This window comes from Hirundo rustica, chromosome 8 (assembly GCF_015227805.2).
Source record: "Hirundo rustica isolate bHirRus1 chromosome 8, bHirRus1.pri.v3, whole genome shotgun sequence".
NCBI lineage: Eukaryota > Metazoa > Chordata > Aves > Passeriformes > Hirundinidae > Hirundo > Hirundo rustica.
In genome coordinates this window covers 18,360,764-18,387,872 of record NC_053457.1, presented here as the reverse complement: position 1 = coordinate 18,387,872, position 27,109 = coordinate 18,360,764, and the positions used below count along the sequence as shown (strand labels likewise).

Sequence of the window (27,109 nt, the reverse complement as noted above, 5' to 3'; positions counted from 1 at the left end):
ACACCAGTAAAAGATTAGTAGGCTGAAGGAATTTGTGAGAGACTTGGAGGGAGGCATGAACGAGCCTAGCAGAATTATAGAGGTGTAAGATGTCCATCCAGCCTATCTTCTCTCAAGCAACAGCAAGGAGTAGATGCTTTGGAAGGGTATGCAGAATTAGTCATCTCTGGTTTCCTCTCTATTAGCAGCCCAACGACTTCCTGAAATTTCCTTCAGTTTCCATCAGGACTATCAAACTACATAATTGCTGGTAGAAAGTTTTTGGTGAGTTTGTCTGTTTGTTTTTGAATTAGCTTATCTCTTTGATAGGATTTCCCTTTGCTCTGTTAAAGGAGTAGATCTGAATCTACAAATTTTAATTACCTCCCCAGGCAGTAAAATTTTTAAAAACTGCTTCTGCTTCCTTAAGTCTGCTGATTGCTCTGTGCATAATCCAGACCTGTCACTCTCTTGTGAGAAGTGTTTGCTGTATGGACACAAAAGTCTCTCCCTGGAGGAAACAAATTACAAGATTTTAAAGGCAGTTTTCAGCCTCATAAGGATCAGATTTAGCACTAAATTTTCTGTGATGCTTAAAAGCAGACATGTATTATCCTGTCTAAGTGATTACCAGGAAAGGGGTGGAGTAGCTAAATCTGTACTAATTACCCTATCCAGGGAGGCAGGAATGCCAATGTGTTTGTATCATCCATACTTCATGCAACCTGAATATATAACCCGTCATACCTGCAGGCAGAAGTATTAAATCCAAATCTGGGGAGATTTGTAGGCTTTCAAGTGATAAACACTTCAAGAGGAGCACAAGGGAAAGGCAGGAATGAACTGCAAGGTGCCAACTCCCCTTGTCCTTTCTGGCCTAGCACTGTAGCACCATTTGTGAAGACAAGGACGGTAACCTTGGGGCGATGCACCTTAAGCTGTATCAATTAATTCAGGATGCTTTTAGAGAGGTTGATTGTCAGTGGTCAGTAGGTGCTGTCACAGCAGAAGGCAAACACCAGGGCACGGTGTGCAATGTCCTGGCACATGTGTCCTAAATGCCTGGAGCATTCATCCCCATGCCTGCTGGTGGGCTTCTCCTGCCTGTCAGGCCTCCTTGCCCCCAGGCTTCCACCACCTGAACCCACGGAATGGGAGATAACGTTAACTAGAACTGCCAGGCAATGGGGGTCCTGTTCCAGTTATGGAATGGGGTGAGTGGAACGGGCATGAGGGCCTGCAAGATTGCCGACACATCCAGGAAACCTGAGAGGATGCTTAATACACCCTTCGCCATCCCAGCAATCTACCCCACAGCCTCCAGCTGCCGGGCTGCCTCACCTGCTCACACGGAGGTTTTCTGTGCTCAGGGAGGGAGGGAGGGAGCTTCCCATTTCCCATCGACACAGATCCGTGTCCTTTGGGCAAGGGGTGTGTGTGTGTGCAGAGAGCATCGCGGAGGCGAGAGATGGAGCATCCCCGTCTAGCCCTAATGCCACCCTACAGGCGCGGTGTGGACAGACACGGCGGGGAAAGGGGGTGAGAAAAAGCGGAGAGTTGAAGGGGGGCAGGACGCCGGGAAGCGCAAAGGAGTAGCGAGGGGAGGAAGAAAGCGGAAGAAAAGAAAAAAAAAAAAAAAAAAAAGGAGGAGAAAGGGGAGGAGATGAAAAGCAAGAGGAGAAGGGAGGACCGGGCGGGGAGGAGGCGAGAGGCCGGGGAGGAGAGGAGGGAGGCAGCTCGGCAGAGGGGGACGGGACGGGAGCCGGCGCCCCGCGGGCCATGCGCGTCCTGGCTACGGCGCTGGCCGCCCTGCTGGCCACGGCCTCGGCCCCAGGTAAGCGGCACCGCGGGGCCAGCGCCCGGCCGGACCCGACCCCTCCCGCGGCCCCCGCCCAGCGCCGCGGGCACGGGCCCCGCACCGCCCCGCACCGCTCAGCGCGGGGCTGCGGCTGGGGCAGCGCCGGGCTCGGCCGGCCGGACAGAGATAGAGAGATAGATACAGAGATACAGAGATAGAGAGATAGATACAGAGATACAGAGATAGATACAGAGATGGGACCGCCGCCCGGGGAGCCCCTCCGCCAGCCCGCTCCCTACCCCGCTCCGCCGCCGCTTCCCCGAGCTCCCGGCAGCAGCGCTTCTTCGCAGCCGTCGGACCCTTTTTAGAAAATGCAAGTTCGTGGAAATGGGTCCTCCGCCGTCTGCTATGCCCGGCAAAGCCGAAGCAAGGGGAGATTTGGCGTTGTTATTTCCACAGGTGCCCCGATCCCGTTGGCATCAGGTGGAAATGGAACCTGTAGGTCACTTGTAGAAGGCGGCCGCCCTTTAAGACCTTTATGCCTCCAAAACCAAAGGTGTATTGGACAGCGCTGTGTGTCCTGAAGCCGCAGAACAGACGCAGAGTCTGGATCTGAACTTCCAGGTGCAGGGAGCTTAGAAGGGTGGGGAAGCCTTTTTCATTCAAGGCTAATGAAAGTGTTGAATTTGAGCTCCACTCCAGAAGGGCAGGAGATGGTAGAGGCAGAGGTTTGGTTTAAGCCCATCTTTAGTCAATGCAGAAGCTTTCTCTGAGGGGGAGCCACTGACTTGTGAAACTTGCAGACAGATCTGTTCAACTGAAAACAGCTTGTTGTTTCTTTTGGTGCTCTTGCTAGCCAGCTCCTAATTATTTTCATTTAAACAAAGAGCTTTGCTTCTTCTCGGCTCATCTGCTCTTTTTAATTGTAAAGAAATCAAACCAAAGCAGGCTTTGACAGTAGCATAGCTTCACTGAACAAACTACAACACAGATAAAAGCCATTCCATATGCTTCTGGTAATGCAAAGCTGAGATCAGAAGGTAACCACCCTAGCTGCATGCCCCTCTAGTCCCCCAGATATCCCAGTCCCCCAGCAGCACTAAACCTGGACTGTGAGCAGTTGTGCCCAGGAACAACTCCACTTCTATCTCAACTGGAGTAACTGGGATCTTCTACAAAACCACAGCCATGCTGAAACTGCTCACCACATCTAAGTACCCAGTGGCCACGCTAAGACCTTTGACCCTGTTCCAGCACAGACAGAGGGCAGAGCCCCTGGCATAAACAAGTTCCTGGGTGCTAGAAGTACAGTTTGGTACTCCTGATGATGTTAAAGTGTTTTGCTGTGTAATATGACAGACAGCAAAGTCCAAAGCTAATTCTTGGACTAGAACTCGTGTAAGCAGATGTGGACTATTTTCAAAGTGGGATTTTTAAAAATAGAGCTTAGGCAGCAGTCACCTTTCCTGACTCCCCACAGGCTACTGAGACATGCCGGTGGAACATAACGGAGAAGCAAACAGCTAAAATGTTGGGATGGGAGCAAGTAAGCAAGCTCATTGTAAAAAGGAGAGAAGTTTGATGGTTAAGCACACTGCAAAGAAATCACCAAGTCTCTGACTCTCTCCTCCCCCTTACTATAAATAATTTCCCTTTCCAAGCAGAAATGAGACTGAAACCCTTGTGGTGAGCTCCACCTGAACGGGTATGTCGTACTATACTGGGAAGGCAGAAGAAGATAAACAGTGATTCCTCACTTGAAACAGCAATCTGAGTCCAGAAATTCAGTGCTATGTTGGCACAGAAGCCTGCTCTTAAGTTGTGAAGTCTCCTGCTCTTGGCAAGGAGCCCATTACAAGGGTAAACCTCATGTTGGGGCTGACCAGTGCCTGCTAAAGACAGGAGGAACACATCCACTAGTGTCTGAGAGCCTTGAATGAGGGTTTTCCTTTCCACATAGGATGTAAATGAACTCTTTCCTTCAAAATCCACTGTTCCTCCTCCAATGGTAGTAGGAGGATAAACTCAAATGGATACTGTTTTTCTGCTTTGCATAAAACATCACCCAACTCTGTCCAACATGAGCTGATACAACGATAAAAGCAGCATGAGATTCCCAAAATTCTCCCATTGCTGTATTTGTGCAGCTGTACCAGTGGGAGCCACAGAAGGAAGATAAGGAGATAGGTTCCCACTGATCAGAAACATGAAGGCTGCAAAATTTGATATGTCCCTATAAAAAGGCATGTCCCCAGAGGAGAAGTAGAAGCCTTAGATATAAAATACCAACGTTTGTATGAGTGTAAACAGCTAGAAAGGGATCAGAGTCTCCATGTACAATGCTGCTTTATCTTCTCACAGAGGTTTCCATCATCACCATATCTGACTTCCTCTGTATTTTCTCTTGGGTACTTCTTGGCACTATGTTCTGCCTAGTTTGGAATTAAGCAATGAGTTTCTTGCCTTTTATTTTGGGACTCTGTTTCACAATTACTCCTAGCCAGATTTTTCAAAAAAGAAATTCATGTGTCAGGAAAATGACATAATTGTTTCTCTTTACAGTTTTCACAACATGTTCATAATTTCAGTAGAAAAAAGGTCTTTGTTTTTCATTTACCCAAACCATAACTTTATAAATGATTTATTAAACATTTATGGCCTAAGTGTGTTTGAGGACCCCAAAAAGTGTTGAAAATCTAAAAGTTATTCCTTATTTACTAAGCAGCGCTAACCTTCAAAATTTAATGTTATTTTGATGGCAGAGACAGCCATTTACTGGCTTCCCTTCAGCCGATAGAGCACCAGGGCTAGTAAGTCTAGAGAGTAATAACTTAAGTGGCTTTCCATGCCTGGAAAGCTTTTGGTGGGATTCAGCCTTAATTTTAAATTTCAACATCCTGTTCTACTTATGTGCTTTCTGCAATCCAAAATAATCTCTTTCTTTGGTATTTAGGTGAATTGGAGACACAAAAATAATGCACAAATAATTTTATCAATAACCTCATCCATGCTTAGCTGTAGTTTCTTCAAGATTTTTTTTTAAAGCCAAACTGTTCTTTATACAAAATATTTTCTCTTTCATAACCAAAAAATAATGTCTACTTGGAATAAAAATGCCCTTCAGTAGAGATTTTGACTGAAGTGGAACAAAATAATTCTCATACTATTAATTTTCAGAATTCTTCTCAAACAGTTGCGATGCAACTTCTTTAATTTAGTGGATTTACTGTAAGTAAGGTGATATAATTCACTGCTTCATTTCACTGCTTCACTGGGACCATAAAACCAGTGTCTCTGTCTCCAAAACTCCTTCAGAAATAGAGTGGAAATACTTTACTTGCTTATTTTGAAGATAAATATATGTTTGTGTTTCAGGAGCTGATGTCAGACAACAGTCTCTGCCAAAATGCTCATCCCCTTTGTTAAAATGTTCCTTACTGATGTGCTAGAAAAGTGTCCAGAAATGAAAAACTCGTTCTCCCAGGGTTGCAATTCTCATTAGTATTTGAGTACAGTACAGTATTCACATAACAGGAAGTTCACAGTTTAGAGGACACTTCATGCTTTGCAGAGTGCGTTGCAGGGAGTGTTTGCTCACTGCTGGAATATGGATCTCTCTCTAGTGGATGCCCTCAGAGCGGTAGGTTACACATCACAAGTCATTTAGGGAACACATTGCCACAATACACCATTGGTCAAAAATAGATCACTCTCTGGTATGACTAACCAGGACATTCTTAATGTGCATTAGGAAGGAAATACAATGAGTGTTGATTCCCATGCCTCAGAAAATCAGTTCAGTACAAATCAGTTAGGTCAGGAAAGGGAAATCTTTCCCAAATGAACAGCTATGGACACTTTTTTTAGCCTCCACCTATACTGGCTATTATTACAAGTAAAGCAGAGAGACAAAGAACTGGTCTAAGTGATGGTTTAATATGAAGAACATTAAAGACAAGAATCAGAAATTGATGGGAAAATGGAATAATAATTTGTCCCGATATGATCTCATGTCATATTTTGTTACGCAAATAATGTCAGATTAACTTGAATTTGTAGTCAGAAAAACAGTCTGATGGCTTTAGCCCAGGTTTGAGGTGACTGACTATGAAAGGAGAACATTACTTAAAAACTGAGGACATGGGGAACTGTAGGATATAGAGAATCCAGTGGTCTTCCAGTGATAATCTAGGGAACAGTATGATGTAAGGTCTGCACAAATGATGTCTAAAAGGAGTAGACAGAAGCATGCACATTGAAACTGTGACCTTATCAAATCAGCATAAGATGTGGCCAGCACACAGGAAAAACTGAGGATGCGGTAACAGAAGTGGAGCACAAGTTAGTACAGCAAAGTCACATACTTGGGGATTAGTAAGAATTTCTGTGGTATACTGGTAACTGAACTGCAAATGACAAAGAAGGAAAAACACCCAAGTTATGCTATTTTTTTATAACCTGACACTTAATCACATATGAAAGTATCAAGAAAAAAAACAAGCTAATTCTGGGATATACCAGGCAACATATATCCCAGTCAAATCTGAGAAGTGCTGTGAGTTTTCCACAGGACACTGGAGAACTTCTTTCCAGACACTGCCTATAACTGCAGTCAATTACGTTAAAAATAAAGAAAAATAATTACAATCAAACCCAAAATTTAAACTGTAACCAATGCAGAGAAGAGCTGTTAGGATGAGTAGGGAAGACACAACTTTACTAGAGGAGACTAACAGAGCTTGTCTTCTTCAGCTCCACAAAGCAAAGGCCGAGGCCAGATAATGGCTTTGTATATGGAGTCAGGAAGTAAGCTCTAGAGAAGAAAACACTATTTTAAGCTTAAAGCTGGCAAAGGAACAAATGAGCATAAACTGGCTATTGAAACCGTTTAGCCTGGAAATCCTAAGAAGGATGCAAGACGTCGGAAGAGCTGGTCAGAGAACAGCTTTCCGAAACTGTTCAGACTGATAAAAGATTACTTGAAGTTGGTCCTGTGACGGTAGCAAGGTCTCCATGTCAGCTCTAGGTTATTGATGAGTGACAGAAAAAATGCTAGAGCAGACTCAGTGAAGGAGAGCCTCATGCCATCCTTAACATTCATAAAGAGGCAGATGATGTCAGGTTCTACAAGGTCATTAAACTGCTGCACACTGAACAGGTACCATCAGTTTATCTGCTGTGGGCTTGCATGCTGCGACAGATGATGGTGCTGTTGTGCCAATGTGGAGGATTTTCACCATCTTTTCTTCCCTTTACAGATATTTGTGAGGCTTTAAATGTGACGGTCTCTCCTGGGCCAACAGTGCAATACTCTGAGGGAGATAATGCTACCCTTTACTGCCATATTTCTCAGAAGAGAAAGACAGACAATTTGCTGGCTGTGCGGTGGGTCTTCGCTGCATCACCTACCCAGGAGCATCTGATGATCAAAATGACAAAGTTCGGGTCTGTCCAGTATTATGGAAATTATACTCATCATTTTCACAAGCAAAGACTTCATCTTCTTAAAGAAAAACACGGAACTATGTACAAATTTCTTATTTTAAGCCTCCAGCAAACAGATCAAGGACATTATATATGCAAAGTACAGGAAATTGGCAAACACAGAAATAAGTGGACAGCATGGTCAAATGGTACAGCAGCTACTGAAATAAGAGGTGAGAGATTACTGATTTCAAGTCTATAATTTCTTCTTGTTCTGTGATCCATTCTTTTTTCTTGTAAGTTCATCCATAAAACATTTGAACTTAGATTATTTTTGAGTATAATCTGTGGATAGGAGAAGAAAACCTAATACTCACGTTACCTCTCTCATGGTGTTTCCCTTGCTCTTAGTTCTAGTCTAGCAGCAGCTGGTAAGTGGCACTTTTACTATCACTTCAGTACTATTGTTTTTTACCACTTGCAGCAAGAAAGCAGAGCTAGAAAAGCAGTGGCCAGCCTGCTGGTATTGAACTTTGGACAAAATGACCAGCAACGAGTGGCAGACGTAAACCAAGTTGAAAACAAGCCATCTCTTTGGGATGGATTAGCTCAAATCTTATGCCATCACACCCGCACTTTCAGAGGTGGCTGAGGTTGGATTTCAAGAGCAAGCTCCTTTGAAGAGGTGGTTTTGCTTAGCAGCTGTGCTGTCAGTGCTAGCTGGCAAACTACCCCCCTGCTTGTGTCGTTATCAACAGAAAAGTTGATTTCTCACAGGGGCAACTCTAAAGGCAATGCCAGAAAGCAGTGTAGCGTGTTTTCTCATTCACTGAATGATGTAACTTCCTAAATGCCTATAGTGAAACCTGTGGATTTGTCAGGAGTTCTTGGAGAGGGCATGGCATGTTCCAAGTAAGTGGCAGCAGAAGAAAAAGCAATATAAAATATTGTCACGCCACCTGTCATAGCCCTCCTCACAAAGAGACACTCCACAACTTTCATAGCTTTTCAGGCTATTGCTAATGATAACACTGAATCCTCTCATTACTTTTCATAGCTAAACTATGGAGTTCAGATCAATGAAGTTATTGAAAAGAAGAAAATCCATAATTTTTCAGTCCAGTCCTCAAATCTTATTTTTCCCCAGATTTCTAGTATGAGTCGTGAATATATAATCAGAACAGGCATTTGAGACTTCATCATTTTCACACTGTCTGCTCCGCTGTATTGCTGCTCTCCACTTCAAATGACCCAAAGCAGAGCAGGAAGCATGAGAGGAGCAAGGAAGGCTGGCCAGCCTGCAGAGAGTTGTAAACACCTGTGGGGATCTTAGGCAAACACCACAACCACCTTGATCCCTTAAAAGTGTATTAATTCTAACTCTAAATTCAGATTAAATATACAAAAAAATATCTTATAAAAAAATTGCTTATCTTTAAATGTAATAGCAACTGTTTTACCACATAAAGCCTCTTGTCTGGAAACAAAGGACAACCTTTGCTAGCATTTGGCTACTGCACCCTGACTGTAGGGTACTTGGCTGCACTTGAGAGGGAAGGTAACTCTTTTCCAAGTACTGATAGTTTCCAGTTTTCCCGACAGTAACTCTTGGGCTTTTCAAGGAAATTTTATTCCGAACACATTTTGTATTTATATTGTGATCGGTTACACTTCTATTGCAAAGGGGTTTACTTATATAACAGTTAGACCCAGGGTGCAACAAAAGGAGCAATACAAATTGCCTGAAGAATTTGGATACTTAAGTTGCACTGTTTGTGCTTTATCAAATAAGGTAGCAGTGTTCCACCACATCACAGTTGCTGTGTCGCCTAACATTGTATTCCAGTAATGCATCTGCAGTTATGCCCAAATTCAAAATAGTATCTTTATGCTGAAGCACCAGGCAAATTTCTTAAAACTTCGCACATCAAGAAGAGGAAGAAGTAGAACAGCCCCCTCTTTTTAATTTATTTACAGGAAGAGGAGGTTACTGTGCAAGGCACAGATTTCCAGGGAGAAAAGGATATTTCTGCTTCTTCAAAATGTAACTTGCTCTTGAAGCAAGTTCACAGCTGGATCTGTAGTATCTACTACTGTTAATTAATATTCAGATTTTGTTGTTTGCTAGCAAGTTTGCTTGTGTGAATTGGCATAGGCCATTGAAAAGTTGCAAGTACACTTTGTTGCAACACATAAATTTGTACAAATACACATATTGGACTTATAGAAAAACAACTGAGTTACAGGCTACAATTACTTACTGCGTAATGATGAGAGTTAAATTTTAGCTACATATCTGGTTTCTACTTTAGGAGCAAAATACATTTATTTGGAAAGGAAGCCTTGCTGTGGAGATGGAATACTTACAGTTTTCTGTTCCTGCACTCATGTCAACTACAGCAACTCTGTAGTGTTTTCAGAAGGTCCACCTGAAATTTGAACGGTTGCAGTTTGCCCCTTTCAGTGCTGTGAATACAGACATCAGCATTTTTAAGAAGGGTCTGTTAAACCTTGTAGGTAAAACCAAGAGAAATCCATGTGCCAGTGTTATCAAGAAGTGTCTCCTAATCCAGCCATGCAATGTCTTCTGTCTCGTCTTATTTCAGGATGAGATGATCTTATCTTATCCCTTCCCTCATATTTTCATTAAAGGCATCTCCTCCTTTCCTGGGCTTGTGTCATCAATGTTAGCCTAAAACCAAGTTAATTGTAGTAGAGAATACACAAAAAAAAATAGTTTATCAGAGACACACACACACACACACACAAAAAAAAAAAAAAAAAAAAAAAAAAAAAAAAAAAAAAAAAAAAAAAGTTTCTTCTACTCCCTTCCTATCAGAAAACTCAAGATAATCAGTATTCTTCTCAGAACAGTATTCAACATGCCAAAAACATCATTTGCAATCAGGCAATCCCTCATGAAAACTGCACATCTCTTAGGAAGAGCAATACATGTTCCAAATGATTTACAATCCAAGGGAAGAGACTACTTGTAGGAGGACAAACATAGAAAATTAGGCAGTCCAACTATAATTGTACTGGCATGGACAACAAAAACAAATAGATGATCACAACAATCTGTCTTGTTGGGAAGCTTATTTATCAGAATTTCCCATAGAAGAAAGTCTGAGTTCCAAAACATTAGTTGCATGTGTCGTTTTCTAACAGAAAACATGTTGCAAGATACAGGAATGCAAGATGGTTTTTTTTTTCCCAAAATGAACAAAAGCCCTTTTTTCAGGGAAGTTATCCCAAAATACTTGACAAAGATCTACACGTGTGATGCTTTCATGTTACAAATTATTAATTTGTTAAAATATTCAGGATGAGCTTCCCATCACAATTCAAGATTTCATTAGTCCTGAAAGTTGTATTTCCATTGATCTAGCCCCACACTTCACAATTCTGCAGGGGACTCCTTAATGAATTCCCTTGCCAGTAAGAGACTTGTTCTCTGTTGATGTGCCACATGAAGCTCTCTTGGAGGTTCAGACCTCACTGGCAATCTGGAGGACATTACCAGACTCCCATTTCATTGCAGTGATTGCTAAAGGAAGAAAAGCCATGGAATTGGCATGTGACATCGTCTAATCTGATGTCATAACAAATGTCAGCATGCATAAACAATCTGAGGAGAGCAGAGAGGGTTTTGAACAACATTTCAGCAGTCAGAGCATTTGGATTCTGGTTCTAGGGTGTACAGCTGTTATATTGACAGCCATCCATCCTCCTGAAACAGAGAGGACAATCCTGTGCAGCTGTACTGCTCTATTTAGATGAAGCAAGCTCTTGGGACACTGAAGTCCAAGGCAGCATACATTTACTTCAAGAGGATCAAACTTTTTTGCCACACATTTCTCAATTTTTGTCATGTCTTTGTTTTTTTTCAGTGATTGCATCAAAATCTTCTGATCATCCCACTTTCAAGAAAAACCAAGAAGCTTGGAAGTTTTTTGAAGGTAAAGATATATCTAACAGCTATATGTTTTTATACATGATGTTAGTTTAGTCCAATGGACAGGACAACTAAAGTGCCCCAAATCGGGACCAATTTTCCTAGTTCCTGTGCATACCCAGCCTTACCTCAGAAACCATCCCACAAAGTACAAGGGGTGCTGGACAAAAGAGAATGGAAGAGTCCAGCTTCAGTTTCTCATGTATCTATTATGGCCAATAGGAAAAGAACCACTGGAAATATGAATAAAAGCCATGAAGGGAGCCTAAGGCTATAATTTGAAAAAGAAAAAAAAAAATCATACAAAAATTTCAAGCCAGTGCTGCCAGCAGAAGAAGCAATTGTAGACTTTTTTCCTTCTTCCCCAGCCACTCAGCACTCTCCCCACTGCCACTTTTCTTGTTTCATTGTTTGTGTGTTTGTTTTTTCCTTTTGTTACCAAAAAAAAAAAAAAAAAAAAAAAAAAGTACAGCTGTTTGAGCTGGGAAATAACCCAACTGAAGTCCTTTTGAGTTTTGAGTTGTTACTCAAAAAATCCCCAAAAGCCAAACCAGTTGTTTGCTGTTGAAAGTCACAACTTGTAAGCGCAGTTATGCAGATTTGCATTCATGCTGACTTCAGCCAAATTTTAAACTGAGCAGGACACTATAGGAAAGTTTCAAGAGGGTTAAACTTCTTCAGAGTCTGTTGAGATCTTGTGTATGTAACTTTTTTCTGTCCTATCATCATAAAGCATCAGCTGCAACACTGACTGTCATCTGTGCTTGTGTTTCAGATCTGTACGTGTACGCAGTGTTTATGTGTTCCATAGGAATCATCAGTGTCCTCCTTTTTACACTTGTCATTCTCTGTCAGTCACTCCTGAGCAAGAGGAGATCCACAGGTGAGCAGAATGCCATTCCTGATGGCTGCAAAGCCCTTGCCAAAAAGGGGGACAGGGGGAGGGGAAAAGAGAATGCAGAGAAAGAAGGAAAAATAAATATTTCCTTGCCTTGATTGTATCTTTAAATAAAATTGGTAGAAAGAAAAAAAATCTGCCAGCCAAATTAGAACAAAGTCATTTTCTTCCCTTTAAATAGGGAGGAAATAAAACTTTAAATTTGCATTGGACTTTTCAAAAATCTTTTGCCTTTGCACAAACGTAAGTTGAAGGTAGTTGGAACTTCTTTCAGAGGAGACCAAGTGCTGAATCATTAAGCTGCATTCTGACCAGAAGCTAGAATTTTGAATGAGTCAAGTTTTCTTCAAATGTGTAGAGGGGTTTCAAAACAAAATAACTCTGTTCTATTTTATTCTCCTTTCTTGAGTAGCTGTCAGTATTCTTGGGAATTTGGGGGGTTTTATTAGCACTCTCTGACTTGCAGTATTTTCTGAAACTAAAGCATCATTTCCACATTCAAATCTGGCTCTTCATAACAGTATTTCAAGATCCAGGCTTATGTTTCATTCTTTGCCTCAGAGAGGGTTTCTCAAAGAGGCTGCACCAAAGCAGTGTTGTTGTCAAGAGAAGTGCTATTTCAGATCTGTGGAGTAACCAGTGCAGGCTCTACTTTCATTTCACTTTAAAAGTGGTTTATTTGGAGACCTCACACAAGCTGCAAGGATGAGATAGCAGCACACTTAGCAGCTACCATGTCAGAGGAGAGTGCAAGGACCACCTCTGAACAGAAGCTTTCAGAAGGACTTTGGTTAGTGATTTGCTTTGTTAATGACAGGAGAGAATCATGACTTTGCTGCTTCTGCAGCCTACACAGATCCCACGAAGGAATGAGTGACTCAGATATACAAGGGAGAAGACAAGTAAGCCAGAAATAGATGTATAGAGAATCCCTTGCCTGACCACAAACACATTTCAGGCTGTGGCTCCATCTTCCTGGTCGTGTACTTAGCAGAGTAACTCTGATTCTAACTGAACCCAACAACTCTGCTTGCCAAGAGGAAGGAGCAAGATCAATGTTATTCTTCCTACCCTGTTAAGTGATGACAAAGGTTTTGTGCCAAGGGAGTACCCACACTTAAGTATGTTGGTCGTGGTGAATCACCCTGAAGCCGCAAGCCCTAGACTGATGTATCCCAGTTTTCCTTGAGCAGATATTGGGTTAGAATTTGCTTGTTTTTTTCAATTTACTGCTGTGAACATGCAAGCAGCTTGAAAGAAAGGTCTATTTACATTGAACCAACATCAGCTAAATATTGAAATAATATACAGTACAGGATAAGGATATACAAAAGAGAAAATAGGTTCTTTTGAGCTGCTAAAACCTTTCTTTGCTACCCAAATATCTGAATACCTGCATGCTCAAAAATGTGTCAGCAATGTACATGAGCATTCCCTTACTCCCTAAGGATCTGGCCTACTGCTCTCCTATAGATTTAAAAAAGGCCTGACAGGTAGATGGAAGCGCTGCCTTCACTGGCTTAAACATCGTCCCTGTGTTAGTCCCAGCTCCTGGTGCTCTCAGCACCCATTTCCTTAGGACCAAATTGCACCTCCTGGGAGTTGTACAGCTGTCTTAAAATGGAAGAATTTAGCTAAGTCCAAATATGAAAACTTTCCTGTAGACAGGGGCATAGTCATGTGAGTGCCCTGTTGTCTGGTTTTCATGGTGCTTTAAAGAGCAGGGAGTGAAAGGGAGGGGCATGTCTGTGTTGCATTCAACTTCACACCATGACCCAGGGATGCACTCTCCCATCCTTCTGAGATATAAATTGCCAGTAGGTTGACCAGTAGAGCCAGAGTCTGTCCTTTAAGAGAGGCATAGAAGCCACAAAGGCACAAAAGAACATCTTAATAACCCTGGCTCCTAAAAGGCTGCAGTGGGGGCAGCTGCCCTTGCTCAGGACTACTGACTCAAAGGAATGTGAAGTAGAAGGATTTACACAGCTCACACACACAGCTGTCAGAGAGAGGATGGTGGCCGGACTAGACCTCTGATCTGATCCCAGAAGAGATCCCTTTATGCCTGTGGCCACAATCTGACTTACATCAGGAACAGCCATGGCTCCTGTGGGTGAATGGTTTATTTCAGGCTTCTGGAAATAAATACGGGCACCACAAGGGAAATAAAAGTCTTCAAAGTAAAATTACTGGCCTGCTGTGCTTTTCCTGAGCAAGCTGTCTTTTGGCTGGGCTGACCACTGGAATGTGTGTTGCCCAGCATTTCCACAGCAGAATTTTGGTGTTGTCTAATACATTCCCCTCTCCCAGAACTAGCGATATCTTTGAATCAGACTGCATTTTAAAGCACAATCCAATGTATGATGACTATCCTTAGCTATCCCAGTGTAACAACCTGGCAACTCCACCATCTCAGCAACACTGGTCTGTCTGCAGTGCTCATTTGAAACTCATTAACTATGTTAGTGTGAAGCCACATTTTCTTTCTTTTTTTCTTTTCTTTTCTTTAACAGTGAAGCATTACCTGGTGAAATGCCCCCAGAACAGGTAGGAGATTACACATCTCTTTAATCTAAACCAAGGTACTATTTTTGGATTTGTGTTGCTATGTATGCTGAGGAATAGAAGTAATGTTTTCAAAATGCTTATACAAACATAAATAGTCGCAGATCCCAACTCATGAATGTGCCTGCTGTGCATGGAAAGGGAGATCTGCCTGGGCTAGCTGTAGGTCCTGCAGGTGTTCCAGTGATAAGCCTCTCCTAGATGCTCTGAATTGCTTTCTGAAGAAGCCCACTTTCATTCTGTGTGGGTTTCTGGAGTTTCCCAACACCTCATGGGATGGTAATGACCTAAACTGTCCATGCACATAGAACAAATCATAATTTTACCCAGGGATTCCAATACCTAGGAGTGGAGTGGGGCTCAAAAGCAGATTTTCAAGGCCCACAGTCCGTTCCCAGCTGAAGACTCCAAGTGATGGGAATTCTTCTGCTGCAGTGTTAATCACTGTCCCTTTAAATACCACCAGTTTTATAGCCAACCCATCAAAAACCAAAAGTTTTTGATAGGGTGGCTATAAAACTGATTTCCATTGTATGATTTTCCTGATATGTATATTGGACTGGAACTGCAGTAAAAATATATGACAAATATTTTACAAACAAAAAAGATGAAAGAGGGATGCCTCATAACAACACAGCAGCACAGCTGTTTCTCAGTTTTCAGTGACAGAAACCATGTGTTTCTAGCCTTGCAGTTTAAATCCAATACCTCCTGGTATCACATACTGTTTCACGTGGTCTCTTTAGACGCTATGGGATTCAATGCCAAGTATAGCATACCCTGGATCCTTCAACAGGGTGATTTTTAGTGCTTTCTCATGGGATTATCATGGTATTCAATCTAACTGGCACTCAGATAGAAGTGAAATCAAAACAAAGCAGCACAGGGTTCAGGAGAGGCAAGGACAAACCAAAACTTTCACACTATTCATGGACAGATCTTTGTTCTGTGACCTTGACCAGCCATTGCACCACCCAGAAATTTAGAGAGAGCTCAGCCGTTTTCATTTTTTTCCCTGGATGTTTTCACTTTCCCCCTTCTTTATCAACTGCTGGGACAAAGTAGGAATTACAGAAAACAAACAAAAAAGAATGGGGAAGGGAAAGAAATCAAAGTATACTGGCAGGGAACATAAAAAGAGAAGGAAAATGAGACCCAACAGAAAAAATGGAGCATGGCAGTCAGATAAAAAATCATACTACAAACTGTGACTCTCTGGGAAGAGATCATGTAGCCGTGATATTGCTGCAGACACTGAACTTAGGAGGCTGAATAGTGGGGAGAAAACAAGCCAATGTGATTTCTTCACCACAAAACATATTCTCTAGAAGTGAAAGGAGTGCATGACTCTATATGGATAAAAACACAGTTTCATGTATTTCAGTGTGACAGGTTATGCTAATGAAACCCTCAATCACACAAATGCATGCCTAAAGTGCATTGACTTTGGGACTTGAAAATTAAATAGCTATGAAAGCGTTACCAGCATCATAATTGTTATGTTTCACACTTGGTACCATTTTTTTCCACCCTCTGCTAAAAACACAAACCATCACTTCCTTTGAACTCATTGCTCTTCACCTGCAAATTGTCTTGGAACTTAATTCAACACACTTAGACCCAAAACCTACTGTCTAAATATCCATTAGGCCAAACTGATTAACTAATTTGCATGAGATTCTTGCCATTTAAAATTACTACTGTGCAAAATTCAGCCTTGATTAGAGAAGCTCCACTCCAACTCCCTTAGTGATATTTCAAACACAGAGTAGAATCCAGTTTCAAAATTACATTAATAGTCTGATGTCTAAGAAATGTCTCTATTCCCACTGCAGTAATACCTAAGCATCCTAAAATATTTTAAGTCTTGACATCAGAATGATGGTTTTACTTTTAATTGGAATCTAAAGCACAACAGGATAAGTGATTTGCCCCAGGTCTCACAAAATAGCCATGGTAGAAAAGAAAATTAAATCCAGATTCCCTGCGTATAGCAAAGCAAATGTTTAGGTTTTGGTTTGCTACTTGACCAGTAACAAATTAAGAGGAAAAAAAATGAGTTGGCCAAAACCCATTTCTTTGCCGCATTTTAAAAATAACTACCTAAATAAAATAGTACAGTTATTTTTAGTTTTCCAAACCACCTAATTCCATTTCCTGGTGTTTTCTTTTCTTTAAATACCCTTCTTCATATTATTTTCCTTGTTATTGGATCATTTTGCCAGTTTTCAGATCCAGAAACCCCCAGGAGGTGAGGCTTTGAAAACAGGAACATTATTTTCTGTCTTTTGTATTTGTGTTGGCCTGAACTCTCTAGTCTCTCAGTGACTGTTCTTCTGGAGATAAGTAATTGGAGGCAAATGAATTGTTTGCCTGAGAAGGCTGTCTATCTCGACACCTTGGTTCCAGAGTGCCAATCTCACATTACAGGAGCAAATTCTGCCACACAGAACCAGAAACAAGAATCTGTAATCCAGCTGTCCCTGGCACCTTTTCACACAGCTCTCCTACCTGGAGAATATCCAAGTAACTCCCAGTTCACTCAAATGAATTTTTTGTCATGCCCCCGCAGACCTTTGACAAGAGAAAATAGCTGACTTAGATGACAACAGGAAAAGTTCCACATCCTAGACTCTAATAAAGATAGCAAAACCAAAATTCTAGTGTTTCCCAGGTCTTGCAACAGCCATGTCCTCCAGGGAAACTGTGCTGCCCCAGTTATTGCACACCTTCCACAGGTTACTTCCCCAAACCCCTGTATTTTTCCTTCTCTCCTAAAACTCATTAGATCCTTCAAGAAATGCACAATGTGACACCATTGAAATAGAAGCCAGGGGGCTGAAGAAGGAGCTGGAGATAAAAAAACTTTCCTTTTAGACATAGAACAAGACAAGGTCACAAAGAAGCAGTGTTTCAGAGCCAAGGAGTCTTTTCTGAGCCTCCTTGTTTGGTTTGAGGAGCTAATTTCTAAGACAGCAAGTATAGTTATTGTATCTCCCAGAATTACTTAACCCTGTGTGGCCCTGGCATTTAAAAGGAACCTGCAAGTCTCAAATACATTTCTTTGTAGTTTTACTTTCCCTGGCAAAGCAGGAATAGTAACTAATGCAATGAATTGACACTAAGCCTTTTCATATATTGCGCTAAAAGAAGTTATATGGGAACAACAGCATCTTTAAATTACACATCTGCCTTAATGACCTTGGATTATTAAACCCAAAAACATTTTAAAAGATCATTCCCATTTCCGTTTTGGTAGTCTTTCTTCTTGGTGGTTTGCTGTTTGTACAAAGAAGCCAGGCAGAACAGTTTCATTTTCTGCTGGTTTTAAACCATTTCATCTTGATTTTAGTATAGAAACAAATGGTTGCTGTGGGATAGGTTCATAGCAGAGTAGGCAGACTTAGAAATTGTTTCAATCCAACCCTCAGTTTACATAAGATGTGATTTATTTGTGAATCACAAACATATTTTATTTTTTAAATGCTTTTTAGAAAGTTTGGCAGCAAACCTATGTTTTTGACTGAGTACATGAAACAGAACTCAGGAAGATCAGCAAATCAGAGTCTTTTTGTAATCCAGACAAGTGTAAATCCAGGGTGATTTTACCAACAGTAGTGACATTCATTTGGATTTACAGCCATGTAAAATGGTAATGTCTGTAATTTTGTTGTTGTTGTTGTGTGGGCAATAGCTGAGACATCCCAACTTTCATTAAGTCTTTGGCCCAGTCTGAATATTTTATTCTATTAATATTAAGACAATGTTTCATTATGCAAAAGAATCTGGAGAGGAGCAGGAACTTGGGACAAATGATTTAAAATTCAGTGAAATAGTGTTGTCAGTGTTACGACAATGGAGACCCTGGTTGTGTTCCATGGTGTGGTGGAACTCACAGTACGGAGGAGAAAGGTCCCTGCAACCACACTGCCCCAGCCTTTCCCAGGGTGAGCCCAGGGGCAGATGAGGCTGGGCAATGACTGCTTGCCAAGTCACCTCCATCACTGTAGTCACCATAACTACATGGTTTACACTCTGGCGCCGCCCCAGCTGTAAGTTAAAACTCCTTTCATCACCACTTAAGCCAGTACAATTTTATTCCCCTTAGCTGCAAGCAGGGAGCCCCTGCAGAGTCAGCTCCCACAGCTGACCTGACCCGTGGTGGCAATCGCTGCAACCTGACTACACATCTGAACCCTGAATATTCAAAGCAGGATTTTTGATCTCAGCCTTTGGGAGGTGCTAAGGGTAAAAAACCCAGCCTTACAGCACGTTAAACTGTGATAGTCCAAACACAGAATCTCTCTTGGACAGGAGTGTGTTTACAATATATCTTGCATTTTTCCCTTATAGCTAAGGGCACCTTTTCAGCACACGTACTGGAGAATGCCCGAGTTAGAGAGCAGAGCACAGCTTCTTGTTTTGAATTCCCTGGGCCCACTGGCCTCCTTGAAGAAGCCAGATTTTGAAGATGTGGTTTTGTGAGCTGCCTGAAGACAGGCTGCATGCTCTCCTAGTCCCTCAGCCAGTCTTAGCCCAGAATCTGCATTGAAGATTTTGCTTTTCCATACACTTCCCATGGGAGCTTGTGCAACTCCTGTAATCTGTCTGAGCCTCTGACTCTCGAGGGTGGGTGGGCAGAAGTTCACCCTGGGTGCAGCAGTGGGGTCATACATGCTTTTAAGGAATAGGTGCTATGAAATGGGTCTTGTTTAAATCTGACCATTGGCATTTTCTATTCCAGGATGAGTGAGACTCTTTGAGTTTCTCAGCTGTACTATACAGCTGAAAAAGTGCAAACCCCACAATGTTTCCAACCCCTGTAAAAGGTTTTTCATTATATACCCAAACCACAATCCAGGTTGTTGGGCACAGATTCCCACAAGTGACAAGTGGAAGGTGATGTGTTCACATGAACTCACAGGGACAAACTTTCTTTCCCTTCATTGTCTTCATTTTCCCCTCACTTTTGGGTCTGTGCTTTGCAGCTCTGGGGAGACGGTTACCAGTGTGACAAGCCTGTCTCCTCTACAGCCTAAGAGGGTAAAGAAAAAGAAAGAGAAAGAGAAACTGGAGCAGCCACCAGCCATCCCAGCAAAAGGTATGAGAATAGAGGCAGAGGTATTTCAAATCCTGAGCACAGCCATGGGGGGACAGGAGAGCATGGGACGTCAGGAATCCTGCACTTTGCCACTGTCTCTGCCTGTGAGGTGGGCTGTTCTTGCTCCCATCTGTGGGGGAATAAATGCCCTGTGCCTGCTAATGGGACAGGCTGACACCTCCCTGCGGCTTTAGCCATTCTGAGATGCTGCTTGATGAGTTCAAGCAGGGGGTCTCAGCTCCAGCTAACCAGAGGAGAAAGAGGAACCTCTGCAGCAGTATTCGCCCTGCTCAGAGAGAAGATTAAAGTTAGCCAAGCTGAAATTACTTGTTGGGGGTATTCTGAGGGAAACCAGCACACTGCACTCTTTAAAACTGCTTGTGCACTTGGAAAGTCAAGTAAACTGAGCAGATGAAGACCAGCCTCTTGGGGACTTAATTTTCAAGAGGATTTGCAACTCTGAGGTTAGTCTTACAAACTCTTGGGTGTACCTTCTGAGCAACGCTGCCAGTGCCAACACAGTGGGAGAGAGGAGGGAAAGGACCTGAAGATTTGCAGTGGGTTAGGTCACAAATGATCAGTTCTCAGGGGGTATGCTTGCTCTAGCGTTTGCATACAAACACCATGTCTTGCATATCAGATTCTTTAATCTTACAATTTTTTTCTAATTCAAAACATTCATTATGTTTCCTTCTAAAACATCTGAAATATGGTTAAACTCATATATAAGTACATGCACTTGCTTCTAATTTGCTATTAATATGTAATTTATAAATTGCTAATGCATATATTAAAACTGACAGTGAATGATAATAATACAAAATAATCCCTTAATATATATTTTTGTAGCTCCAATTGCCAATAATTTCCCGAAGCCCAAGCTCTTGAAACCTCAAAGAAAATTGATCCTGGTGAGTAATTTTCTGCAACATAATTTTCTGCATATTCTTCTCTCTCAATACAAATGCTGTAATGTTGCCAAAACTCTAGGTTCAGATATTCTAAATTGCCTTAAAAAATCATACAGGTCCTTTTTTTTTTTTAAAGTAATAATTTTTCAAGTGATGAATTATCTTGTTTTTTTTTCATTTTGAGTATTATATTACACTGGATTATGTTTTCCAGTTTTCTAACAGTTGTCATGTCTACAAACTTGGCCTGTCCTTAAGTGAAACCTGCTATTCTTTCTCACATGCTTCTGGCAGCTGGTGTTTTGGAAAAAAATACCAGTTACTGACAGAACCATAACTGTACTGTTCACACTTCTTTTGAGACTTTTCAGGTGAGAAATGAGTAGCCTTACTCTGCGCTTCAGTGGTGTAAGTCAGAAATGCCTTGAATTGCAGGAGTAAGATGGATATATATAGCTTATACCAAGAAAAAAAAAAACCCTTCATGTGACAGTTTCTCTTGGGCATGGGTTTCTGATTGAAAAATATCCTTGCAGACACTTCCCAGACCACTTTGCCAATTCCGTTCTTCTTGCCTCCTTTTACAACACAGTTATCTATGTTTTTGTATTCTCAGGAAAAAATAATCCATACTTTTTGTTTTTAAACTACTTTTTTTTTTTTTTTTTTTTTTTTTCCCCAGCAAGGGAAATTAAACTAATTGAAGTTAAAGAAGTTTAAAGAAAGATTAAAAATACAGAAAATACAGAGAAAAAGACATATCAAAAATTCTAAATTAAACTCTGTTTTATTTTTAGCAAACTTCTCTCCCCATTTTAATTCTCAAACAATTCTCAGATTTTATATTTTCCATCTGCCTTGGGGCAAAATATTATCACCATCCTGCCAAATCTCTGCAGTATAAAATAACCTTTTCTTTCCAACTATAATGATTGCACAGCTGGTGTCTACACTAGGTCTTTTTTCACTGATGGCACACACTTACCATGTAATCACTACTGCAAGGACAGACACAAATTGCTGAGTTTCTGGGCCACTTCTGCAGCTTCCCTGTTCAACCCAAGGAAGGGACTATATTGGGGCACCAGGAGAATATTCTAGAAAATCTAAACTAACAAGATAGAGTGTAAAGGAACATTACAAAATAATTCCAGTGTTTTGGGAAATTTTTTTGTAATAGCCTAAATACCAGCAAAATTATTTCCAGAGGACATATGCTTTTGGTTTCTTGAAAGATGTTTATAATAAACTAGAGAATTTCTTTTGTTGTTAACGTGCTAGAGTGGGTTGCAGTATAATTTTACAAGAACACAATAACCTGGATAAAATACTGACATAATCTCAATGAAAATTAAAAAGAGAGAGAGAGAGAGAGAGAAAGCCTAATACCAAGTTCAATTGCACAGCTTTGACTAAAGCCTTTTAAATACTCTGCCTATGTCATATTGCTTTTGCTTTAGCCAGAATAACAATTATATCCTCCCCCTGTTGCAAAAATATTCCCCATCAGTGTCATTCTCTATTAGCATCAATGAGAAATGTGTACAGATCAAAGGAAACAGAGATGCTGAAATGCAAAAAGGGATGTTTTTTATAGCATGCAAAAAGCACAGAGAGTCATTACAAAGAAGAAAATTCTGGGGGCCCACAAACTCTTTTCTCTAAGGGCTGTTCTGCTCTAGCTTTAAATACTTAGCCCTCTGAGTTGGTAGAGATAAATCTTCTACTTCCTCAACCAAATTTTCTGGTAAGTCTTTCATTGCCTCCTAGAGATTAGCTGTCATAGCCCAAGAGTGTCAGTTAGAGAACATCATCTAAATGAAAAGGCTTTAGTGTCTTTTCATGAAGGTTTGAACCATCAATCTTAGGAGCTTCTGCGTGATTCACTACAGCCAGTGGAAAGGATGTGACTTCAGGTTGGATCAAACCTTGAAATCTTTACTTATGCAACATTTCTGTTGACTTCACCATTTTCACACTAAATTTTAAGGGGAGGTATACCTGGTCAGATAAGACAGGCTAATGGGGTTTTCTGATTCTGCCACTGATATGCACTCTGCTGTATCATATAAATACCACACTTCAAAATCAGGTAAATATCTCCTGTAATACAAATTATTCCCTTGGGCTTAACTCCTCAAACATGTCCATGTAAATGTCACAGTCCTCAAGAGCTGGCTTCTGCTGTTCCTACACTGACTAACCTCTTGAATAACCTCTCTATTGAAGAGAGTTTATCTGGCTTCTCTTGTTCCCCACCACAGAGTGTGGTGGGATATTGTTCCTGCGTGACTTCCGGAGCAGAGCACTCTCAGTGACCATAGTGCTGAGCTATTTAAGAGAAGCATCCCTCTGCCTTCAGCTCATACAGCATAGACAGTATTGTTTATTTCAGCAGGGATTGGATCACCAGTGGCTCAGCACTACATGATTACTGAGATCTGCTTTTTAGGATGATGTAAAAGCTGTTTGAGAAACAGGAAGGGATTATGGTTATCTAAGGCAGAGGGAAATTTCTAGCAGTCACAACTAGTAGGATTCCTCAGTAGTCCTAACTGTAGGTACCATTAGCCCTGTCCTTGAGAAAGAAAAAGGAAGTTGTTGTTGTGTATTATTTGGGTTTATATTGTATTTCACTTTTATATTGGGTTTTGTAATGGTTTCTTCTGTACCCCATGTTCCCCTGGAAAATGTATCATCCCAAAATTTGTCCCTGCTCCTTTTCCCTACCCATTCTCCCACACTGGAATGTAATCCAACTCTGTTCCACTCCCACCTTGTCCTTGATTGGGTAGTGGCTTGTCCCTGCCTCTAGCCCCTTCCCCCTGGATGAAAGCCAGGATAAGCATGTGGGAAAACTTCTTGGCTGGGGGATAGGGGCCGGGCCCCTGACCCTGCATGGGCAGGACCACAGGAGAAAGACTGAATAAAGCCCTGATTCCCCCCGAGATCAAGTGCAGACCTTCCTTTGCCGTTGATGGGAACCTGTTCTCTCTCTAAAGGAAAAGGTTCACAGCTGCTCTGGGATCTTTGGGGCCCTGAGGAAAAATCCTTCCAACTGTGGTTTGTCTCTCAAGCTAGCCGAGGCAAAAACGGAGCTGGAGGGCTCCGAGAGAGAGAGAGAGGCACCACAGGAAGTGAAATACATCTTCTCAGTATTTTGTGAATTGTGAATCTGGGAGCAATCAGGTCTTCCCTTCTGCTGGATGACTTAAAATTAAAAGCTGTGCTAACTCTGTTAGAAGAGTTACTTTCTCCACAACATGTAACAGTGAGCAATGATTTAAGCTCCCAATTTTTTAAGGCATTATTGATCATCCAGACTTCCAGTAGGACCATTCACATGATATTCAAAAGAGTGGTAAACAGTTTTTCCCTTGACTCCAGGTTATTCTTTAATATTTCCATTCAGTCCTCATAAATCCTCTCTCTGTAAGATGAATAATCCTTTTTTTTTTTTTCAGTTTCTCCATAGAATATGAGATGTCCATAGGTTATGAATATAATTTGCACATTCAGGTTGACACTTGTTACTCAGTGTACTCAAAGCAACTGAGTTATGCTTACTTTGTCATTCAGATTGCAGTTGCTCTTTACTCCAAAGAAGGAATAATTTGTATAAATATGTAAAAATTCTTGTTGGATCTGTGTTGAGACTTGGGTATTTACAAAATCCCACAGTAGATGATTTTTGTGTGATGACACATTTTGAGTAACAAGTGTCACCAGTGAAGTGAAAACTTTGAATTACTTCATTGGCTTTTTTTGAATGGTAAGAAGGAATCAGCTTGATTTCCAGCAACGTTGGTTTAGAATCTAGGAATAACTGCAACTGGTAAAGAAATAGAGTATTAGCAAAGATGAGGATGCTCTTTCCCCCAAACTCATTCAATGGGGCTTACCAAATCATCTTTGTCCCTGACTGTGTAATCATAACTTCTGTGGGACTCAATAATAAAATTTAGGTGCAATGGTGAGAGTCTTCAGAAATTGTTGCAGATATTGTTCTCAGGGAGAACAATATCTAGGAAACATTTTTTTGCCATAGGGAGCAAAAAATAGGTGTCTTAATAGGAAAAAACGCCCAACCTTTTAAACTGATAATGCCACTAAAAGACATAATTTCTACTCTCCATATTTTCCAATGTCATATTTCTTAGTTTTGGCACTGAATGTCTCTCGATATTTCAGCACTCTTACTGGCCAGTAGATGGATTTCTAGAGGATAAGTAATAAGTAATAATAAGTAATTTTGCAGATCTAGCTTTCGAACTTCGGCAGAAGGATAATCTCTGGCTTTCTGCTAGCAATCAAGCCACTGACATTGGTAAACACTTGAAGCTCTTAAAAAAAAAAAAAAAAAGATTCTGACTTCTGGGTTATGGTACTATCTTAATGAGGAAGTCATCCCACTGAAGTTCTTAGGGCTTGGACATTAAGTGTATCTGTGGCCCTCAGGAACACTACTGACTTTAGCACAAGAAAGGTCGCAAAGGGAGGGATTTTCCAATGTAGATTTAAAAACAGGACTGTCAAAGGCTAATTCTTTCCTATGTGAAGCTCCAGTGAGTTTTCTCCTGCCCAGCCCCACTGCCAGCATGTGCTTTCTCCAGGGTCCCTGGTGGCCCAGACAAGGGAGTTGCAGCCTATCCACAAACACGCTGGATCTTTGCCACAGCAGAGCCTCGCTTTCATCTCCATCACTGACCCCTCAGTGATGACCAAGCTGGCAGCCATATCCCATCCCCTCCACAGCTCTAAAAACCAGAGCCTTTGAGAAGGAGATATGCAGAGGAGATGATGGGTTACCCCTTTTCCCTTGGGCTGCACTCAGCAGGCAGCATCCACCCTTCTGGGCATGCATACAGAGACAGCCAACAGTCTCTTCCTGTGGTAGCACAGCCCAGCCAGATGGCCTGGGGAGTCCTGTCTTGACACTTTCTGGTGGAGTGTGCTCAGCAGTGACACTGGATGCTCCTGAGCTGTGCCATCTGGACAGTATCTGCATTTTTTCTAAAAGTCAGAGATTTTTACCGGCTGTGACTACAAAACAGGATGTTTCTCAAATATTAAAGGAAAACGGCCAAAGAGTCAAGTTTGGCTTTTGCAAGAGAAAGGGAGAGAGAAAAAAAAAAGGTAGTTCCAGAGTGTTCTTGCTAAGAAGAGCTCCTTCATGGCAGTGGGGAAGGCTGCTTGCTTGGTGCTGTGGAGTAACCTGGTGAGAAGTGCAACTCCCAGAGCCTGGATCAAGCATTAGCAGCACCTCCCTACTCTCTGCCTTTCCCATTTGCCCTTTCCTTCAGCATCCCTGGACACCACATGTCCACCCAACATCAGGCATGACTGGGCCACAGGTGGCAGTTTGCCATGTACTGGTAATCACACCAGAAAACATCTGCGGAGTTGGCAGGATTTTATCCCTGCTGACCTAATCCATTCACCCGTGAGTGCAGGGCATGCCAGTGAGGGTGGAGTTTCATTTTCAAGTGTTCCTGCAGGAAACCAGAGTTACTAAAAATACTGTAAAACTCCGACTGGAATTTCATAGAACCATAAAATGGCTTTAAAAGGGACTTTAAATATCATCTAGTTCCAACCCCACTGCCATGTGCACAATTTGGGACATAGGCTTGTTGAATCCAGAAAACTCAGAGCCGAAAATTCAATTTCACCTTGAGGGGTTTTTTCCCCCCCTGTGTAAAATCTTTCTGTATCATATCTCAAACAAAAACTACATTACATGGGATTATATAGACACTGAATTCAAGCCTTTTCTGCTCATTTTTGATAGTAAACTAAAAATACATACTGAGTTTGTCATCCTCATGACAACATGTGTGGTCATGGAACAGTGAGATTGCAGCACTCTCTAAGTGCAAGTTGGCATCAGTTGTTTTTCCAGAGAACTTAAATTTATGAGGTTATTATTTGCTTGTTTTCTTCATACTTAATTACAAATTTAGATAAGAGTAGTCTTAGTTAAAACTTCAAGAACTTTCAAGTCTGACATTTCTCACAGTAAAAGTCCTTGAGGCAGCCAAGAAACAAACTAGCTAAGCCTGGCAGGAGTAAAATTGACATAAATGGTAATTATGGCATAAAATTCAGAATAATTTGGATTAAACCCCCAACCCTTCTAGATAATTTCTAACATGTTTATATACTAGACAAACCCAATAAAAACAAAAATATATTCACATACTTTAGTCGCTTTTACGTATTCACATGATAGACCTTGCAGATTGCTTAATAAGAAAAATGTTCCTATAAATGTATCCTTTTGAGTAGTTGCCAATGAGAAGCCCTGTGACTGGAATAAACTAAAATTAAACTGGAAGAAACCGGGAAGAGGAATCATTTTGCATTTGCCAGAAGATACACTGGAAAATCATAACTCTTCCTAATTTATATTTTGGCAAAGTATATGATCCCAAGATGAGAAAACAGACATACAAGATAAATACTGTATCTAGGAATG

The 27,109-nt window shown here is 41.3% G+C and overlaps 1 protein-coding gene across 1 annotated transcript in view; it reads left to right on the top strand.

The window, feature by feature from the left end:
* The first annotated feature begins 1,719 nt into the window (after positions 1 to 1,719).
* The window catches only part of VSTM4 (V-set and transmembrane domain containing 4), a 31,419-nt gene continuing 6,029 nt past the window's right edge, over positions 1,720 to 27,109 (top strand). The window contains exons 1-7 of the mRNA XM_040071209.2: positions 1,720 to 1,813; positions 7,036 to 7,434; positions 11,092 to 11,160; positions 11,932 to 12,039; positions 14,568 to 14,601; positions 19,608 to 19,720; positions 20,570 to 20,631. Of these exons, the coding sequence (XP_039927143.1) occupies positions 1,759 to 1,813; positions 7,036 to 7,434; positions 11,092 to 11,160; positions 11,932 to 12,039; positions 14,568 to 14,601; positions 19,608 to 19,720; positions 20,570 to 20,631 (840 nt within the window). The 5' untranslated portion in view covers positions 1,720 to 1,758. The remainder of the gene's footprint in view (positions 1,814 to 7,035; positions 7,435 to 11,091; positions 11,161 to 11,931; positions 12,040 to 14,567; positions 14,602 to 19,607; positions 19,721 to 20,569; positions 20,632 to 27,109) is intronic.